Genomic DNA, 14,620 nt, shown 5'->3' with positions numbered 1-14,620 from the left:
GGTTAATCAATAGAGACTATATGCCAACTTTCAAAATATTTTTTCTTAATTTTGATTATTAAAGTAGAAATTATTACATTTAAATACATTTATAACAGAAGCAAGTATTTTAACATTGTCATTTATTTAGCTTTATTAAAAATTGTATTAAAACATGTTTTTCATAATTATTGACAATTGCACAAAACATATGCTACCTTGATTACATACTGTATGAAATTTACCATGCACTGTATAGCACATAAGAATTGACATTTACTTCAGTTGCTTGTGTTGAAATCTCTCAGTTTTTAAATTGTTCGTATAATCAGCACTGTAAAGCAATATCAAGAGCTGTAACAGGAGCTGAACAAGCTTAGCTGAAGACACCATCTCAAATTTAACAGGAGGCGCTGAATAATACATGGGGCCGCATAAGGTAGTGAGCTGGACAGTGGCTCTCACAGCCAGTCTAGAGGCAGGTTTCCCTGAACCAGTTTGGATATGTTCTGTGGAAGATCATAAGACAGCCTCTTATCACGAAGAACACTGTGTAGAGATGCATAGAAAAAAATCATTACTTTAGCTTGTATGATTGTAAACTCATTCATTTTAACCTTCTGAGATTAGATGATCTTATGGCTTCTTACAAGGTATACATTGATGTTTTTATAAAGGATATTATACGTGTTAAGTTTGTCAACATGATGAAATGCAGGTTAGTGATTTATTTTAACTATTGCGGTACTAACTGCAGTTATTTACCTGTTGATATGATACAAGCCCATGAAAATACCAATGAAAAGAGATATAGCTCAGGTGTGGTATTCTCCTGGGAGGACAATGTTATACATGTTACTTTGACATTATAACACTAAGGGACCTACAGATGACTCCAACTTGCATTTTTAGGAGTTAATATACTTACACACTGAGGAGCACTGAAGGTCAGAATGATGGTACAAAGTCCCTGGGTGAATGAAAGCACTCCAAATGTATGATAAGCTGCCCTGATACTCTTGGGCACAGGGTCAGTGAGCGTAAGGGTTACTGCTAAACCTTCAACAGACACAGAAATGGTGATAAAGGTGTTATCGTTGCATGATGAACATGTGGAATAATTGGTATATGAAAAATGGTATGTGAGGAATAGTAAATGCCCACCGGTAGCCATGACTGAAAACACAATAAGCGCTATAAGGTTGTTCAAAAGTGGCTTTTCACAGTACCGGGAAGACTTTGGCCTGAAAAGATATCATTAACATTTACCAACATGGCATTAGGAGGAATTTAGGGCTTAAATTACTTTTAACTGTGAATGTCCTATAGAGTGACAATCTGTTGTGACTTGCCTTGTCAATATGTAAAGCTGGGGTGTCATTAACAGTACTACAAAAATAAAGAGAACTATTTGGCTGCAAGAGAAGATAACCAGAGAATTTCATAATGTCGGGACATGACAGCAAAACCAAACTGCAATTTACTCAGCAAGACGTAAAACTGCAAAACTGGTAATTCTAATCTGGTCTAAAAGTGTCGCAAAGTCTTCCCGAACACAATGTCATATCATCTTACAATTTCAGACGTTGGTCACGTGGAAGCCACCTGCTGCTCTGAAAAGCTGCATGAACCAAGAAGTGATGAAACATTTCTTTTCCGCTGCACAGAGTCACAGGCTGTGAAGATGTGAAGTTAAAAGGTAGTTTTGCAAAAGACAAACTCACTTTAAAAGAATTAGTATAGACAGACACAATAGGATTCAGTACCCTGTTATAGAAGCAAACTGATGCTAATGTGCCAAAATTCAAGAAGGAGAAACTCACCTGTCCACCAGAATGCTGCTGGTCTTCTTGTGTGGGCTACATCGTAAAATAAAGGCCATTTCAGATCAGCTTTGCAGACAGCACCATCCTGTGGGTGCAGCAAGCAAAAAAACAAGATATGCTAAAATATAAAACCATTTAGCCATCCAAATGATCTCTGCAAAGCTATTTAACATGTTCATGGGTCAATGACGTGACGCCCCCTTTTTCTGTTCGGGTTAATTTTATTTTGCAGAAAAAACTAAAAAATACATAAAAATTTCTCATCTACTTGTTATACCTTCTTTACCTACTAAACCACTCTAACTTCTCCAAATTTTTAAGTTTTTCATAATTTTTCTGCTATCCGAAGTGCCAAAACACCATATGGGGCGACCGTCCGGCCTTGACTTTAGTTAGGACAACTGGTTTAAAAACACTTTAAATCAACTTAAATATATCCCCTTTCCTAGTTGGCATAATTTTAAACATGTTTTACACTCATTGACAAAACTATAAAGCATTTGCTCATATATTTCTATCATGATATACAAACGAATGTTGTCCGAATTATGTTGATTCTATCCATTTCATCCGGGACGACCATCAACAAACCACAATTTTGGGACCTTTATTTTAAAAAACATCTCAAGGATGGGATACTGCATCAGCCAGACACAAGTGAAGACCCCCTGGAAACAACTGTATAGTAAATCAGTCTCTCTCATATAGTAAGAAAAAGCTGTTTTTTAACTGCTGTGATGTCGTAGTCACTTTTGGTCATCATGTGGGGCGACCACCCCAAAACTGTGAATTATAATTTTTTTTCCACAAATCTATATTTTAATGATAAATTAGATAGTGCTTTGTCACTAGAAGAAGCTAGTTTGGTTTCTGAGGCTAACCGTTAGCCTGTTATACTTAAGTAAACTTGAAAACATCATATGTTTTAAATGATAGATATATGTCCTATATTTGTAGTTTTCATATTCTATACATCAATTATATACATAGAGTTTATTGTTTAAGTATAATTATTTGTATGTTTTATCTTTTTTTTTTTTTAATTCAGCCATTTTCCATTCCTTTTATAGGGATAAACATTTATTTTAACTGGATAATGAAGGAGACTCTGATATTATAGAATAAACTTGTGAAATAATGTTTTTTATAAAATGAAAGGGTACCAAAGTTTATCTTTCTTCTTCAGTTTATCTACTTACTGATATGAGTTCAACTAGTCTTAATGATACATAAAAATGTGAATTCTGAGATATATTACGGTCGCCCCAGATGACTTTTTTAAGGCTATGTTTTATTAACTTAAGTGTAAAAACACTAAAATGACAATTTTTTACTTTTCTTTATAAAGGCATGTGTACACTACATTCCAAATGTTTAGAAAATGGCCAAACATATCCATATTTTTGGTATTTTAAAATTGGCCTATTAAAAAGTCTTATCCGTCAATGACCCTCATATAATCAGCATTTTTGGCAAGGTACGTTGGTCAGGTTATGGAAGTTAGGTTAGGTTATGGAAGAGAACAGAGGTTGTCCTAGAAGTAAATAAGCACGCACATGGCATGATAAATGCCGCCATACACATATAATGTGTACCGATCCTGTGCAGGTGTTGTTACACGTGGTCTTCCACTGCGAGGATGATCAGCTGTCCTTCCTGTCTCCCTGTAGCGCCGTCTTAGACGTCTCACAGTGCGGACATGGCAATTTATTGCCCTAGCCACATCAGCCGTCCTCATGCCTCCCTGCAGCATGCCTAATGCACGTTCACGCAGATGAGCAGGGACCCTGGGCATCTGTCTTTGGGTGTTTTTCACAGTCGGTAGACAAGTCTCTTTAGTGTCCTGTGTTTTTAGAACTGTGACCTTAAATGCCTACTTTCTGTAAACTGTTAAGGTCTTAACGACCATTCCACAGGTGCATGTTAATTAATTGATTATGATTAATTAAACATGCATGGAAAACATTGTTTAAACCCTTTACAATGAAGACCTGTAAAGTTATTTGGATTTTTACATCATTATTGTTGAAATACCCAGTCCTGAAAAAAGGATGTTTCTTTTTTTGCTGAGTATATATATTATTTCTTTGTACTCTGGAAAAATGCTTAGACCCTCCAATCAATAATTTATCTTAGTTTACTGGCAAGTATTAACACATAGTTGTATTTTTAACAGCTTTTATCCTCCTAAATTATCTTAAGTAAGAAACACTTACTCACTCATTGTCTATACCACTTTATCCAGTATACCAGGTCATTGGGGAAGACTTTGAGCATGAGGAAGTGTACACCCTGGGCCAGATATCAATCCTTTGCAGGCCACATACACACACTCGCACACTTATTCATACACTATGGGCAATCTGGAAACACTTGTTAGCCTAACCTGCATGTTACCTTAATATTTGTACACATGTTTACATTTTTTTTTTATTCTCAGGAAGCTTTAAAAAATATGTAAGAACAGCTTCAGGGTTTGCTCATGGGCTCGTCAGGATGGCGTTTTTAAAAGAGAGAGAAAGAGAAATTTTGTAATTAACAGGTTTTTATGTGAATCGAAAGTTCGAGGTTTACTCCTAACCAGCAGAGGGCGCTGCTTATATTTCACAGCGTACAAACTGCTTCAAAAAGTCAAAGAAAAAAACAATTTCGCGCAAATTTCTAACCAGTTAAGATCCAAGTCCGTTGTGGATTTGTTTTATTTGTTTGTTGTCTTAGAGGAGCTTAAAGCCGAGCCTGCTATAGAGCAGCAGTTTACTGAAGACGAGTCGTGAAATCGCAATGGATGAGAAAGAGGCGTACAAGCAGGTAGGAACATCACGAAGAGTGAGAAGTGAGAAAATAGTTGATATCAATGATTTTACCATTTATTCATTGACAGGAGGTCATAATTTTATGGACGATCAATGTTCATAAAAAAATGTCTATTAGTAATATTAACTTAAATGTTAATCTAGTAAAAGCCTTGATAGGAAAAGCCTTAAAGTTCAGGATTAAAACATTTTCCAATACTACAGCTACTACCACTATGTTCAGATGAACATGCTACAGCAGCTCATTTGTAAGTGCAATGTAAGCCAAAAATAAATAAATAAATGGATGCCCCACTTGTGTTTTGCATAAAAGAAGAGCAACATGCAGTATTTTTTTGTGGCCTGTCTGTGTGTCTGGTATAACCACTAACAGAAGAGCATAAACAGGTGTTTGGATATCTGAAAACAAAATGTAGACCGATACTCTAAAGAAGGTAACGTTTCTGAAAGAATCATTACTGGTGATGAGACATCCTCAGTCACTGACCAAGAAAAAGTTAAAAAGTCATGGGAGATGATTATTGAAGAGTTGAAGCCTAAACTTTGAATTAAACACGAAGGCCTGCTATCCAAGGGCGTTGTGATCTTGCATGACCATGTCCAAACACTTCTGCCTACACTCTGCAAAAACTTCATTTGAGGTGTAATTATATCCACCCTATTTGGAGGAGAAACCTGTTTGAGTTGAAGACAAAGATTCATTTATTGAAGTGAAGACAGCAGTGCATTTGTGGTTTGCTGCTCAGTCTAAAGCATTTTCAATACTATTATTATACTAAAGTTTGTTGACATATGAAGTGTATTGAAAAGCATGAGTATGTGGGAAAATTATGTATTTCTTTTATAAAAGTTAATTAAAATAAATTTTATATAGTGTGGATAAATATTTGACTTACCTCGTATTTTGGTAATGTTTTTGGTATAATGAACAAAAAAATAATTCACTGTACAGCTGAGATTGCTGATCAGGTGTGCACTATTTGTGATTATGTTGCTAAATTTTATTATTAAAAATACAAATATGGAAATACTTATGTTTTTTTATTTTTTTATTGACATTGTTAACCTCAGAGACTAAAAGCAGCTGTCCACTACACCGTCAGTAAAATTTGCCAGAGCACAGCAGCGGAGTGTGAGAAGGAGATAAGCAAGCAAGCGGTGGCTGCAATTGCTGAAACCACTTTTAGACAATGTGGTAAGATTAACACACACTGATGATTATTTCCTACTCAACACTGTGGATTTGTTCACAATCCCTCTGTTGTCTTTTTACATTGTAGAGATATTTGCAACAGATCTGGAGGCATTTGCAAGGTAAATCTGACCAACTTCCTGCATTCTTTTCCAGTCTTGCTCATGAAATAGCTGTGTTGCACTATGCAATTCACTGAATAGAACATCCATCAACCCATCAGCATGCAAATGCTTTGAGTGTAGTGAGGGACATTATTAAAATCAGGATTGAGGAAAATGTGGCTAATTGTTAAAAAAAAATTACTGCATGTTTATAGACCCGCAAGAATGTGCCTTGTTGCTCCTGTTTCAGACACGCCAAAAGACACACAATCACCGCGGATGACGTAAAACTTCTAGCACGAAGAAGCGCAGCACTGGTAACAAATGTTCTATGTAACACTTATATACTGATCGGGTAAATTTTAACCCATGTTGACATTTGAGAGCAGTATAACACCCTAAGTTACATTATTTTGTCTAAAAAGTTAATGACTTTCTGTGGGCCCAGATTATTTAAAAAAAAATTTGTTTAATATATACACATTTATGGTAAAAAGAAATTTTTTTTTGGACATTGAGGATGTTCATGTTCACATTTGACCCTGTATATTCAAGAGTACTTTCTAGTGCCCATAAGGTTGCGTTAATGGAAACCTTGAACATTATAGAATGGCATGGTTGTTGATTTCTGCCAAACAGGGAGTTCAAGGGAGACCATGACAGTATCATTAGCCCATTTGTCCAACATAAGCCTAATTTTGCCAGGACTCCCTCCTATACTGGCTAATATAAGCGCCTCCAAACAAGTAACCCATCAATACCCAGAATTTTTTTTTTTAACCCGTATAATTTGGCTGATTTGGTGGAGTTATGATAACTGTATGAACTTCACCTTATGCATCTGGATATTGACTCCTGTAGTGGAACATCATAGTTTATACTGTAAGGAGGAATGAGCCTGAGCTGCCATTTGCTCTAAATGCAAATGCAGTGGCGTTTTCCTCCTCCATCATCTGTAGTAGCATTTGTTAGAGTAGTGTAACATCAAGTATCTTGATCTGCCCATCAATTGTCAATTAAACCACATAAATTAAATGTCAGCACTGCATTTATTAATGACTGTTAACGTATATAATAAGTGCAAGATAAATTTGTGGGTCAAAATGTGGAATAGAAACTGATTATAAAAGGAAGCTTGGGGCAGGTCAAAAACAACCCAGTTGGTGAAAAGTCTAAAAATGAACAGTATATAAGGGTAAATCAGTTTTATTTTGAGAATTTTTGTTTTAGTAATTATACATCACAATCTCTATCCTCTAAGTTTTTTAATGTAATCAGTGCACTTTTTTTTTTTTTAGAAAATCTATGTTATAATAAATATCCAAGTACAACTCTATGAAAATGTTTAACATTTTTATACATGTTTATACTCAGAATAGGTGTTTTAGAATGAGGCAGACACAAGGGAAATGAACTGTTAAATGTTTGGGGGCAAAAGTAAAAAGGATTTTGGGATTTTTGTTTCCCTAAGGTTGGCAGAGAACTCTTCATAGGATTCATGATCACAAAGCCAAAGCAGTGGTTATGCATCTGTCTAGAGATTAAGTCTTTTAAATTATATTTGTTTAGGTTCCTGAAGACAGACAGTTAAAAACAGTTAATGAAAGGGAAATGTCACCCAGTCTGTGGAAAAAAAACAAACAAACAGCTGAAGTAATTGTGACTCACTATGTCATAAAATCATATGTAGATTGATTTACTTTAGGTTTTATTGATTTGGGTTTTCAAAGAGTGCCACAAATGTGCTTTAAAGTTATGTACTGAAGAATCGAGTAGTTTAAGTTCAGAGTTTGTCTTTGTAGGTTGTTCCAGTTTAAAATCTAATCCTGTTAAGAGGACATTTATATTTAGTCATGTTCTAAGAGACCTGCAAAACAAGGTGTTGATCCATGAAGGACCACTCCAGAAATAAGAGTAGCAATGTATTTTTATACTCATAATTGTTTTATGCCACTATAGTCCAGCCACATCCAGAAAAAGAGTGAAGAACTAGCAATAAATAACCAAGAGCTGAGGGAGAAGAGGAAGAAGAATGCTGCCAAGAGAAAGAGTAAGGAGATGGAAGGAAATGAGGAGGATGGAGCGGAAGAGACAGAGAACTGATTCACATGACCATAATCTCATTGACTGACATTGCCCAAGTAGAGCAGAAATTTATTACAAAGAAGAAATGTCACAAATGTCATCTGAATGCAAATATACAAGAACTGCATCAATTAATTACTCAAAGCCATGCCTCAAGATTGTGTATTTTATTGTAATATAGAAGATGCAAAACATTTTCACTGCCTGTGAATGTAAAAATTGTGACTGTATAAAACAGTGTGAATAGGTAAAGAGTGAGACATTTGGTAAATATATATGGAATAAAGACTTTTTTTGTACCACAAATCCCACAATTGACCTCATTTAAAAATAATCAAAATTGAGGCACTATTGACAAAAGGACCAATTATTGCATTATGTAGCAAACTAAAATTTTGTACAAAACCAGTATTTTGCCATAACTACCATTTTATACCAGAATGTTTGGGCCATTGCTCTAGATCCAGATTAAGTACAATAAATCCTGCATAAAGATTTTTGGCAGGACAAATCTTGATATCTGGCTTTAAAAATAAAGCCCAACATTGTGGTGGCTGTTGATTAGCTACATTCTACAGTCTGTTTTTCTGTTACCAGAGACGCTAATGGTGTAATGGGGAACCAGACACTCCTCCGTCTTCCTCCGTCCCCAAACGGACTTTCCATCTGGGGTTCAGACGCAACCTGCAGCCAGCCATTTTCCAGGCCCCTAAATGTGTGAATTCAGTTAGTCTTATGATTTTTTCTTTCCCCATTCATATTACTTGAGGTAATTCCAGTATGGAAAAAAAACTGATTCAAATTAAATTTTATTGGAGCACTCCCTTCTTTTCACAAGCCATATAATTTGTTTTTGAAAACATTAAGCAAATTTTATGTAGAAGAAAATTAATTTCACAGACATCCACATCACTCAACATACAGGTCTCACTTACACAATCACTCGTTCTCCCACCCCCTCAGTGGCCACTGAAGATGTCATCCACAAAGTTCACACTTACAGATCAAATCACAAGGAAAAGCACACACACCATACAGCATTCAGATCAGTTTTATAGAAGCAAGACCAAAAAACAAAACAAAAAAAATACTCATCACAACATTCCACTAGCTATTTAAACACATTGTCAGTATATGATAGGAGTAAAGCAAAATGGGAAGTCTATGAGGGAAAATGTGATCCTTCAGGTGCTGGTAAACTAATTGTCCATCTGTTCAGGATTGTGTATAGGTGAAGCTGGGAAGTGTCACAAGCTCTCATTCACACGCTCACAAAAGCCACCCAGTCACGTTTTAGCTCTTTCATCGCACTCACATCAGTCTTTTTCGCTCGCTCGCTTCCATGCCTTCCTTTCTCTCTGTTCGCTCACTCTTCGCCACCACCAAGCGCACTCAACAGTTGTTAGAAATGTTCACTTTTTCTTTACAGTTCTTGAGAAATCAGAAAAAAATATCCTGCCTACAAAAAAAAAAAAGAGAGACACCCACCGTGTCAGCGAGCCGAGCGAGGAGAGCTTTAAGACATGAGGAAGATGGCATTATGACCTCAGCCGCACAGTGCTGCCACAGAGGGCCTTCTTCTCAGGCAAAACCACAGATGGCAACTGCAGAAGAGATTTCGATGAAGGCTTTTTAAATGTATCTTCCTGCAAATAAAACATGTACTTAAAAGGCTTATTTTTCAACGAGATTCTTCCCAATGCAAGTGACTTAAAAAAAAACAAACAAACAAAAAAAGGCTTTCAGAAGGTACAAATTTGGTAGTCTGGAAAACATGCACATTTGTGACCACAGACTAACTTCATGCATTTTTTTAAGAATCCAGTTGAAATATTTTCTACCCCCAAAATAACAATATAGCATACAGAGGTGATGTTTGTGTACCAATGTTTTAAACCTTTACCTAATCTCTTGTTTAAATGTAGAAAAAGATTCTGGTCTCCCCCAAACTCCCCATTTGCTTGTACTCCCACTCCCGCAATGCACAAAATGAGTTAAGTCTCTCAGAAAATACTTACCAAACACACACTAAAAATACCAACACTTCAACAAACAAACCCCACCACTTACATCCCCCACCCCGTAGACTTGGACTCCATACTGGAGCCAAAGCTCGAGTTAAACCCACTCCCACTGCTAGCAGGGTTAGAGCCTGCGCCCCAGCCGAGTGCAGCCGAGCTGCTGCTGTAGTTGCTGTTTCCTGTACTGTACTGCGCCTGGTCTCGGGCAGAGCTTGCACCGCTCGCGCTCGAGCCAGATGTAGCTGACTGACCCTGCTGTGCCAACATTCCCATCATTCCCCAGCTACTCTGCAGGGCGGCCTGAGCAGCAGCCATCATAGCTGGGTTTAGATTGAAGTTGCTGAAGTTTCCCAGGCTGCTGGAGCTACTGCGGCTGCCTCCGAACGCCTGAGCACCAAAGCCATTGCCGTAACGAACCCGATCCATCATGTGCCCCCTTCCACTGTGCTTGGGTTCAGCATTGGATATATGAACACTCACTCCCTTGATGATTAGGTCCTCCCCACACAGGGAAGCAGCAATCTGTGCAAGGGAGATTTTACTTTAATAATAAGGTATAAATAGCAATTTTAAAAGATTTTAAATATGATTCAGTCCTGCAGCAGTGCTGGATAAACTGTATTAAATTATGGCATACCTGGTCATCAGCAAACGTAACAAAAGCAAACGCTCGGAAGGGCTTGGGGATGAAGACATCAGTGACCTCGCCGTATTGCATGAAGAACTGACGCAGATCATCAGAGGTCAAGTCCTCCGTGCAACGGCCAACAAACACCTTTCTGCTCCTCATTGGCTCATCAGGACCCTGCTGTTAAAGACGACACGAAACATGCACTCAAAACCTTTGACCTCAAGTAACATTTCCTTTGACATTGAAAAAATGAAGCACACATGAATAAAGACCAGTGAAACAGAGAGGCGCTCCTGACCCACTGAACATTATGCAGCATTTGGTGATTGTTATAAATGTGCATGAGTAGCAACACAATGCTTAGTTCACCCGACATTATTGTTCTTAAAGCAACAGTATTTCCAATGCAGCCACATGCGACACCGGAGTGGGTTTTATAGCACAATCTCAGTGTAAATTTGTTTCAAGAATTCAACCAAGGAATTTGCTAAAATCCTAGAATTGAGGTAAATACTGCCCAATGCATAATTAAAACCTATAAGGATAGTGTTGAACCGACTTCACCAAGTATCAGGCTTCCACATGCATCATGCAAAGAGAACTTGCAGGGTTGGGACTAAACATAAACATGTGGCCATAAGAAAACAGTGCACTAAACAATCCAATAGAGGCAGGTTCAGGTTGTAAAACTGTAATTCTAGGAGCACAAAGAATGATTTCTGAACATGAATTGGCTTCCATAAACTTAACCAAATGTCTTGGGGATGTGCTGGAAAAGACCAAGTAGTGGTTCAACTCTCTTGCATGTGTGTATGCCACTAGTCTTAATGTTTAATAACTTGTGGGTGCTACTTATGTGCATGTAAACATACTGCAATTTTACAAATCATTAAAAAGCTGTAGCTCCACTGCAGGTTTTTGAGCATGTAAATACACATTTGTGCCCCATACTGGCAAGATGGTAGTGAATAACTACAGGTCCCCCTGACCTACTATAATAAGCAATGTATTTACTGTATGACTACCTAGTTCTCAAAAATTATTCATAAAACATATTGTGCTTCTCTGCAAAAATCTCAGTCAGAATTAGGCCTAAACTTGGTAAAAAAGTAAAAAAAAAAAAATGTTTTTTTAACCTTTGAGTTGGGTAGCTTGCAGTCACACCATCTCCCGTCAATCATGTGCCGCTGGGTAATCACTTTACCCTGGGTCTCCCAGTCAGCAAATCTAACAAAGCCGAAGCCTTTGGAATTTCCAGTCTTTGCATCTCGTTTCACCTATAAAGAGAAAAAACAAGCTGCATTATCACACTGTATGCAAAAACAAATTAATTATTTACAAAGATGTGAGTTCAGGCTCTACTCATGAATGCTTTATAAATACGGCATAAGCAACACTGGAAACTTACCTGCACCATGATTACATCACCAAAGGTACTAAAGTAATCTTTTAGGTCCTGTTCTGTAGTTTTCCATGGCAAGCCCAACACGATCAGATCTGAGGTCTTCTGGTCTCCCCTCTTGATTTTTGCAGATGAGGCATCTATTTCATCCATTTTGCGCTTATTGTCTGCCGATTCTTTAAATTGGAGAGCAGCAAGATGAGCGTTTTTCTCTTTTGACAATCTGCAGAATATTTCTAACTAATAACTTCTTGTTTTATGAGCATCTTTGCATGAGTTGAACTATGTATTGCTTTGTAGTCCTTTGCTCCTCAATATTTTATTATTTATTTATTTTCACACACAGGCCTTTTTAAGGTTTACATTAGTACTTTTGTAACTGACTAGATTTGTGGTGAATGGTGTGGAGTACATGGACCACCTGTGGTCTGTAAAACAGCCTAAAGATGCATGATTTCTTTTTTTATATTTTATAGTGCCTAAAAAAGCTACAGTTACATTTTTGAGTTTATGTGCCTGACTGAATGACCATTTTAACTGTAAGTGTTCTGTTCAGACTGCTTGTTGATATTCAGTGCTCTTACAGCTGCTTAGACTTTATAGACAACTCCAAAAACTACAATTTGGTTTTTATAAATAATTTTGGATAAGAACTTTCCAAATGATTGAAGGTAACTCATGTCTCGAGGGTGCCTCTGATTTATGTATCAGTTTGTCATTACTAATGTGTGTGTGTATGTATGTATATATATATATATATATATATATATATATATACACACATACATATGTGTAACCAACCTTTTGGGTAACTGACGACGAAGACGAGGTTTCCCCAGCCGTTCTCCGGCGCGTGCAGCACGCCGTCGACAAGGCGAACGCCGCGCATGCACTGAGAAATATGGCTCCGGTAGCGCAGGCCGCACGCGCCTGGAAACTGCGCCGCCACCGTGGACAACAGCACCGTGCCGTCGTCCTCAGAGGGAATCTCCATTGGCTCTTCGTTCTCCTCCTCGGCCACGCGAATGTACATGTCAGCCATCTCAGCTCTGTTATCAAAAAGAAAATCTTAATACGAGCTGAAGTGTGGGGGAAAAAATACAAACGAGGTCCTGGTGGCTAAATGTTAGCTCTGCTAGCGCACGCGCTAAGGTCGCACTTTTATAATATAAAATTAGTTGAAAAAGAAACCCAAAATTTCTATCACATTTCTGGAAAATGTACCTTAGTAATAAAAACTTGCTGTTATTTTAGAGGAAACTGAAATGCTAGGTCACAACAAAACAGGCGAGCAGACGGCAGCCCGGCCAGGTTTGTGCTCTTCCTTTGTTAGCGGTTGCTGCTCTCGGGCTCAGCCTGGCCCCTCCTCTCGGCGCGCTTCTGCTTGAATGAATGAGCGAGCACAGCCGCTAACGCTTCCTCTCCACTGCGCGCGACACAGTAACCCTGATATTAACTCTAATATATCGTAAATATGGTTTCAAAATCTTAATTTTGTTTTAAAAACTAACAATTATTACGCTCGAGTTCTATTAGCGTCACGCGCCTGTTGTTTTCCTAGCGAAAGACGTTATCCAAGTCATGGAGGAAATACGTCATCATTGGAAGGAACCATTTTTTTTCATGGCAAAGTGAACAAATACACAGATAACAGCACATTCAAGTCACAACGAGTTTTACATTAAGGTGACATAAACAATAAAAAAACTGGTACATTTACTTACGGTATTTCTTTTCTATTCGCGTATTTTTTTAACCGTATATGTTTCCGTGGGAATTAACGGGCCACATGAAACCGGAAACAATGCAGTGGGCATGCGCAGCTGTCGTGTCTGGGGGGAGGCGGGGGACAAAAAAGACTTTTATTTTTATAAGAGGTGTCTTATTCTCTCCTCGTATCCAGGCAGATAACGTTTCTGACAATCTTTAAAAAACATTTACACATCAACCTGTATATAAAATGGAGAGCTCGTGGCAAAAGGCCTAATTTATCCGAGAAGAAGAGGGAATTTTCAGGTCACCAGTAGCAAGATACATAAAAGGCCTGAAATGTTTTTTTTATAACGTATCTTCTAAATGTATCTTTTATCTACCTTTTAAAAACTGAGAAGGTAGTGAGAGGAAAACTGAGAGGAGTTAATGATTTTAATTATTAATTTTAAATTATTTAAATAGGACATTTGTGTAGTGTTGTTTTTCATGGTATACATGGTATGTAAAATTTACGATTATTGTTTACATCCTAGAAGTGGGTTCTTTCACAACTATAAAATGTGGCATTAGGTATTTAAGTAACAAAATCAACAGTTAGTTATTATCTTAGGATGAGGGTCAGCTGTTTTGGAATAACTCTTGCAGGAAAAGTATTGTCAAGTGCATTTGCAAAACCCATCAAATGCCATGGTAAAACCTGCTCTCTGCTGCAGATGAAAAATGTATTTAGAGTTACCAGCTTCAAAAATTACAAATTTACAGCATCTCAAATTAGAGCCATTATGAGGCTTTACAGAGCATAAGTAGCAGACACATCTCAAATTCAACTTTATTTGTCACACACACAGTCATAC

The 14,620-nt window shown here is 37.5% G+C and overlaps 3 protein-coding genes across 6 annotated transcripts; 1 reads left to right on the top strand and 2 right to left on the bottom strand.

Moving 5' to 3' along the window:
- Positions 1–201: 201 nt before the first annotated feature.
- On the bottom strand, positions 202–1,883 carry LOC128526147 (uncharacterized). The gene is made up of 7 exons (XM_053497736.1): positions 1,803–1,883; positions 1,555–1,655; positions 1,332–1,394; positions 1,144–1,223; positions 908–1,038; positions 745–811; positions 202–528 (listed from the first exon to the last, which is right to left on the bottom strand). Exons 2-7 carry the CDS (start codon positions 1,626–1,628, stop codon positions 452–454), a joined length of 492 nt encoding a protein of 163 aa, XP_053353711.1. The 5' UTR covers positions 1,629–1,655; positions 1,803–1,883; the 3' UTR covers positions 202–451.
- A 2,564-nt stretch (positions 1,884–4,447) lies between these two features.
- cenps (centromere protein S) lies at positions 4,448–8,305 on the top strand. Its single transcript, XM_053498663.1, has 5 exons — positions 4,448–4,613; positions 5,690–5,813; positions 5,899–5,932; positions 6,165–6,231; positions 7,874–8,305. The coding sequence occupies exons 1-5, from the start codon at positions 4,587–4,589 to the stop codon at positions 8,015–8,017; spliced, it is 396 nt and encodes a 131-aa protein (XP_053354638.1). The 5' UTR covers positions 4,448–4,586; the 3' UTR covers positions 8,018–8,305.
- On the bottom strand, positions 8,152–13,873 carry tardbpb (TAR DNA binding protein b). Of its 4 annotated transcripts, XR_008360820.1 has the most exons (7): positions 13,278–13,626; positions 12,855–13,102; positions 12,060–12,229; positions 11,788–11,928; positions 10,658–10,828; positions 9,488–10,542; positions 8,152–8,708 (listed from the first exon to the last, which is right to left on the bottom strand). XR_008360820.1 is itself a non-coding variant. In XM_053498661.1 (6 exons), the coding sequence occupies exons 2-6, from the start codon at positions 13,093–13,095 to the stop codon at positions 10,066–10,068; spliced, it is 1,200 nt and encodes a 399-aa protein (XP_053354636.1). In that variant the 5' UTR covers positions 13,096–13,102; positions 13,778–13,873; the 3' UTR covers positions 9,035–10,065. The 4 variants fall into 4 exon arrangements, 3 of the variants coding, with proteins under 3 accessions (XP_053354636.1, XP_053354634.1, XP_053354637.1); XM_053498661.1 differs by lacking the exons at positions 8,152–8,708; positions 13,278–13,626 and adding an exon at positions 13,778–13,873 and having other exon boundaries at positions 9,035–10,542; XM_053498659.1 differs by lacking the exon at positions 8,152–8,708 and having other exon boundaries at positions 9,035–10,542.
- Between the last annotated feature and the right edge of the window lie 747 nt (positions 13,874–14,620).

The sequence above is a fragment of the Clarias gariepinus genome, chromosome 6 (assembly GCF_024256425.1).
Source record: "Clarias gariepinus isolate MV-2021 ecotype Netherlands chromosome 6, CGAR_prim_01v2, whole genome shotgun sequence".
Taxonomy (NCBI): Eukaryota; Metazoa; Chordata; class Actinopteri; order Siluriformes; family Clariidae; genus Clarias; species Clarias gariepinus.
This window is presented reverse-complemented; position numbering and strand designations above follow the sequence as displayed.

What these genes read in the sequence shown, in the direction of transcription:
- LOC128526147 (XM_053497736.1), bottom strand. Translation starts at nt 1,628, where the DNA reads ATGTTTCATCACTTCTTGGTTCATGCAGCTTTTCAGAGCAGCAGGTGG. An exon ending in CAGCTTTACATATTGACAAG is followed by an intron (nt 1,224 to 1,331) that starts GCAAGTCACAAC and finishes ATATCTTTTCAG; the next exon opens with GCCAAAGTCTTCCCGGTACT. An exon ending in CCTTCAGTGCTCCTCAGTGT is followed by an intron (nt 812 to 907) that starts GTAAGTATATTA and finishes TTGTCCTCCCAG; the next exon opens with GAGAATACCACACCTGAGCT.
- cenps (XM_053498663.1), top strand. Translation starts at nt 4,587, where the DNA reads ATGGATGAGAAAGAGGCGTACAAGCAG. An exon ending in AACCACTTTTAGACAATGTG is followed by an intron (nt 5,814 to 5,898) that starts GTAAGATTAACA and finishes TTTACATTGTAG; the next exon opens with AGATATTTGCAACAGATCTG. An exon ending in GATCTGGAGGCATTTGCAAG is followed by an intron (nt 5,933 to 6,164) that starts GTAAATCTGACC and finishes CTCCTGTTTCAG; the next exon opens with ACACGCCAAAAGACACACAA.
- tardbpb (XM_053498661.1), bottom strand. Translation starts at nt 13,095, where the DNA reads ATGGCTGACATGTACATTCGCGTGGCCGAGGAGGAGAACGAAGAGCCA. An exon ending in CGTCGTCAGTTACCCAAAAG is followed by an intron (nt 12,230 to 12,854) that starts GTTGGTTACACA and finishes TCCAATTTAAAG; the next exon opens with AATCGGCAGACAATAAGCGC. An exon ending in TTACGTTTGCTGATGACCAG is followed by an intron (nt 10,543 to 10,657) that starts GTATGCCATAAT and finishes TCCCTTGCACAG; the next exon opens with ATTGCTGCTTCCCTGTGTGG.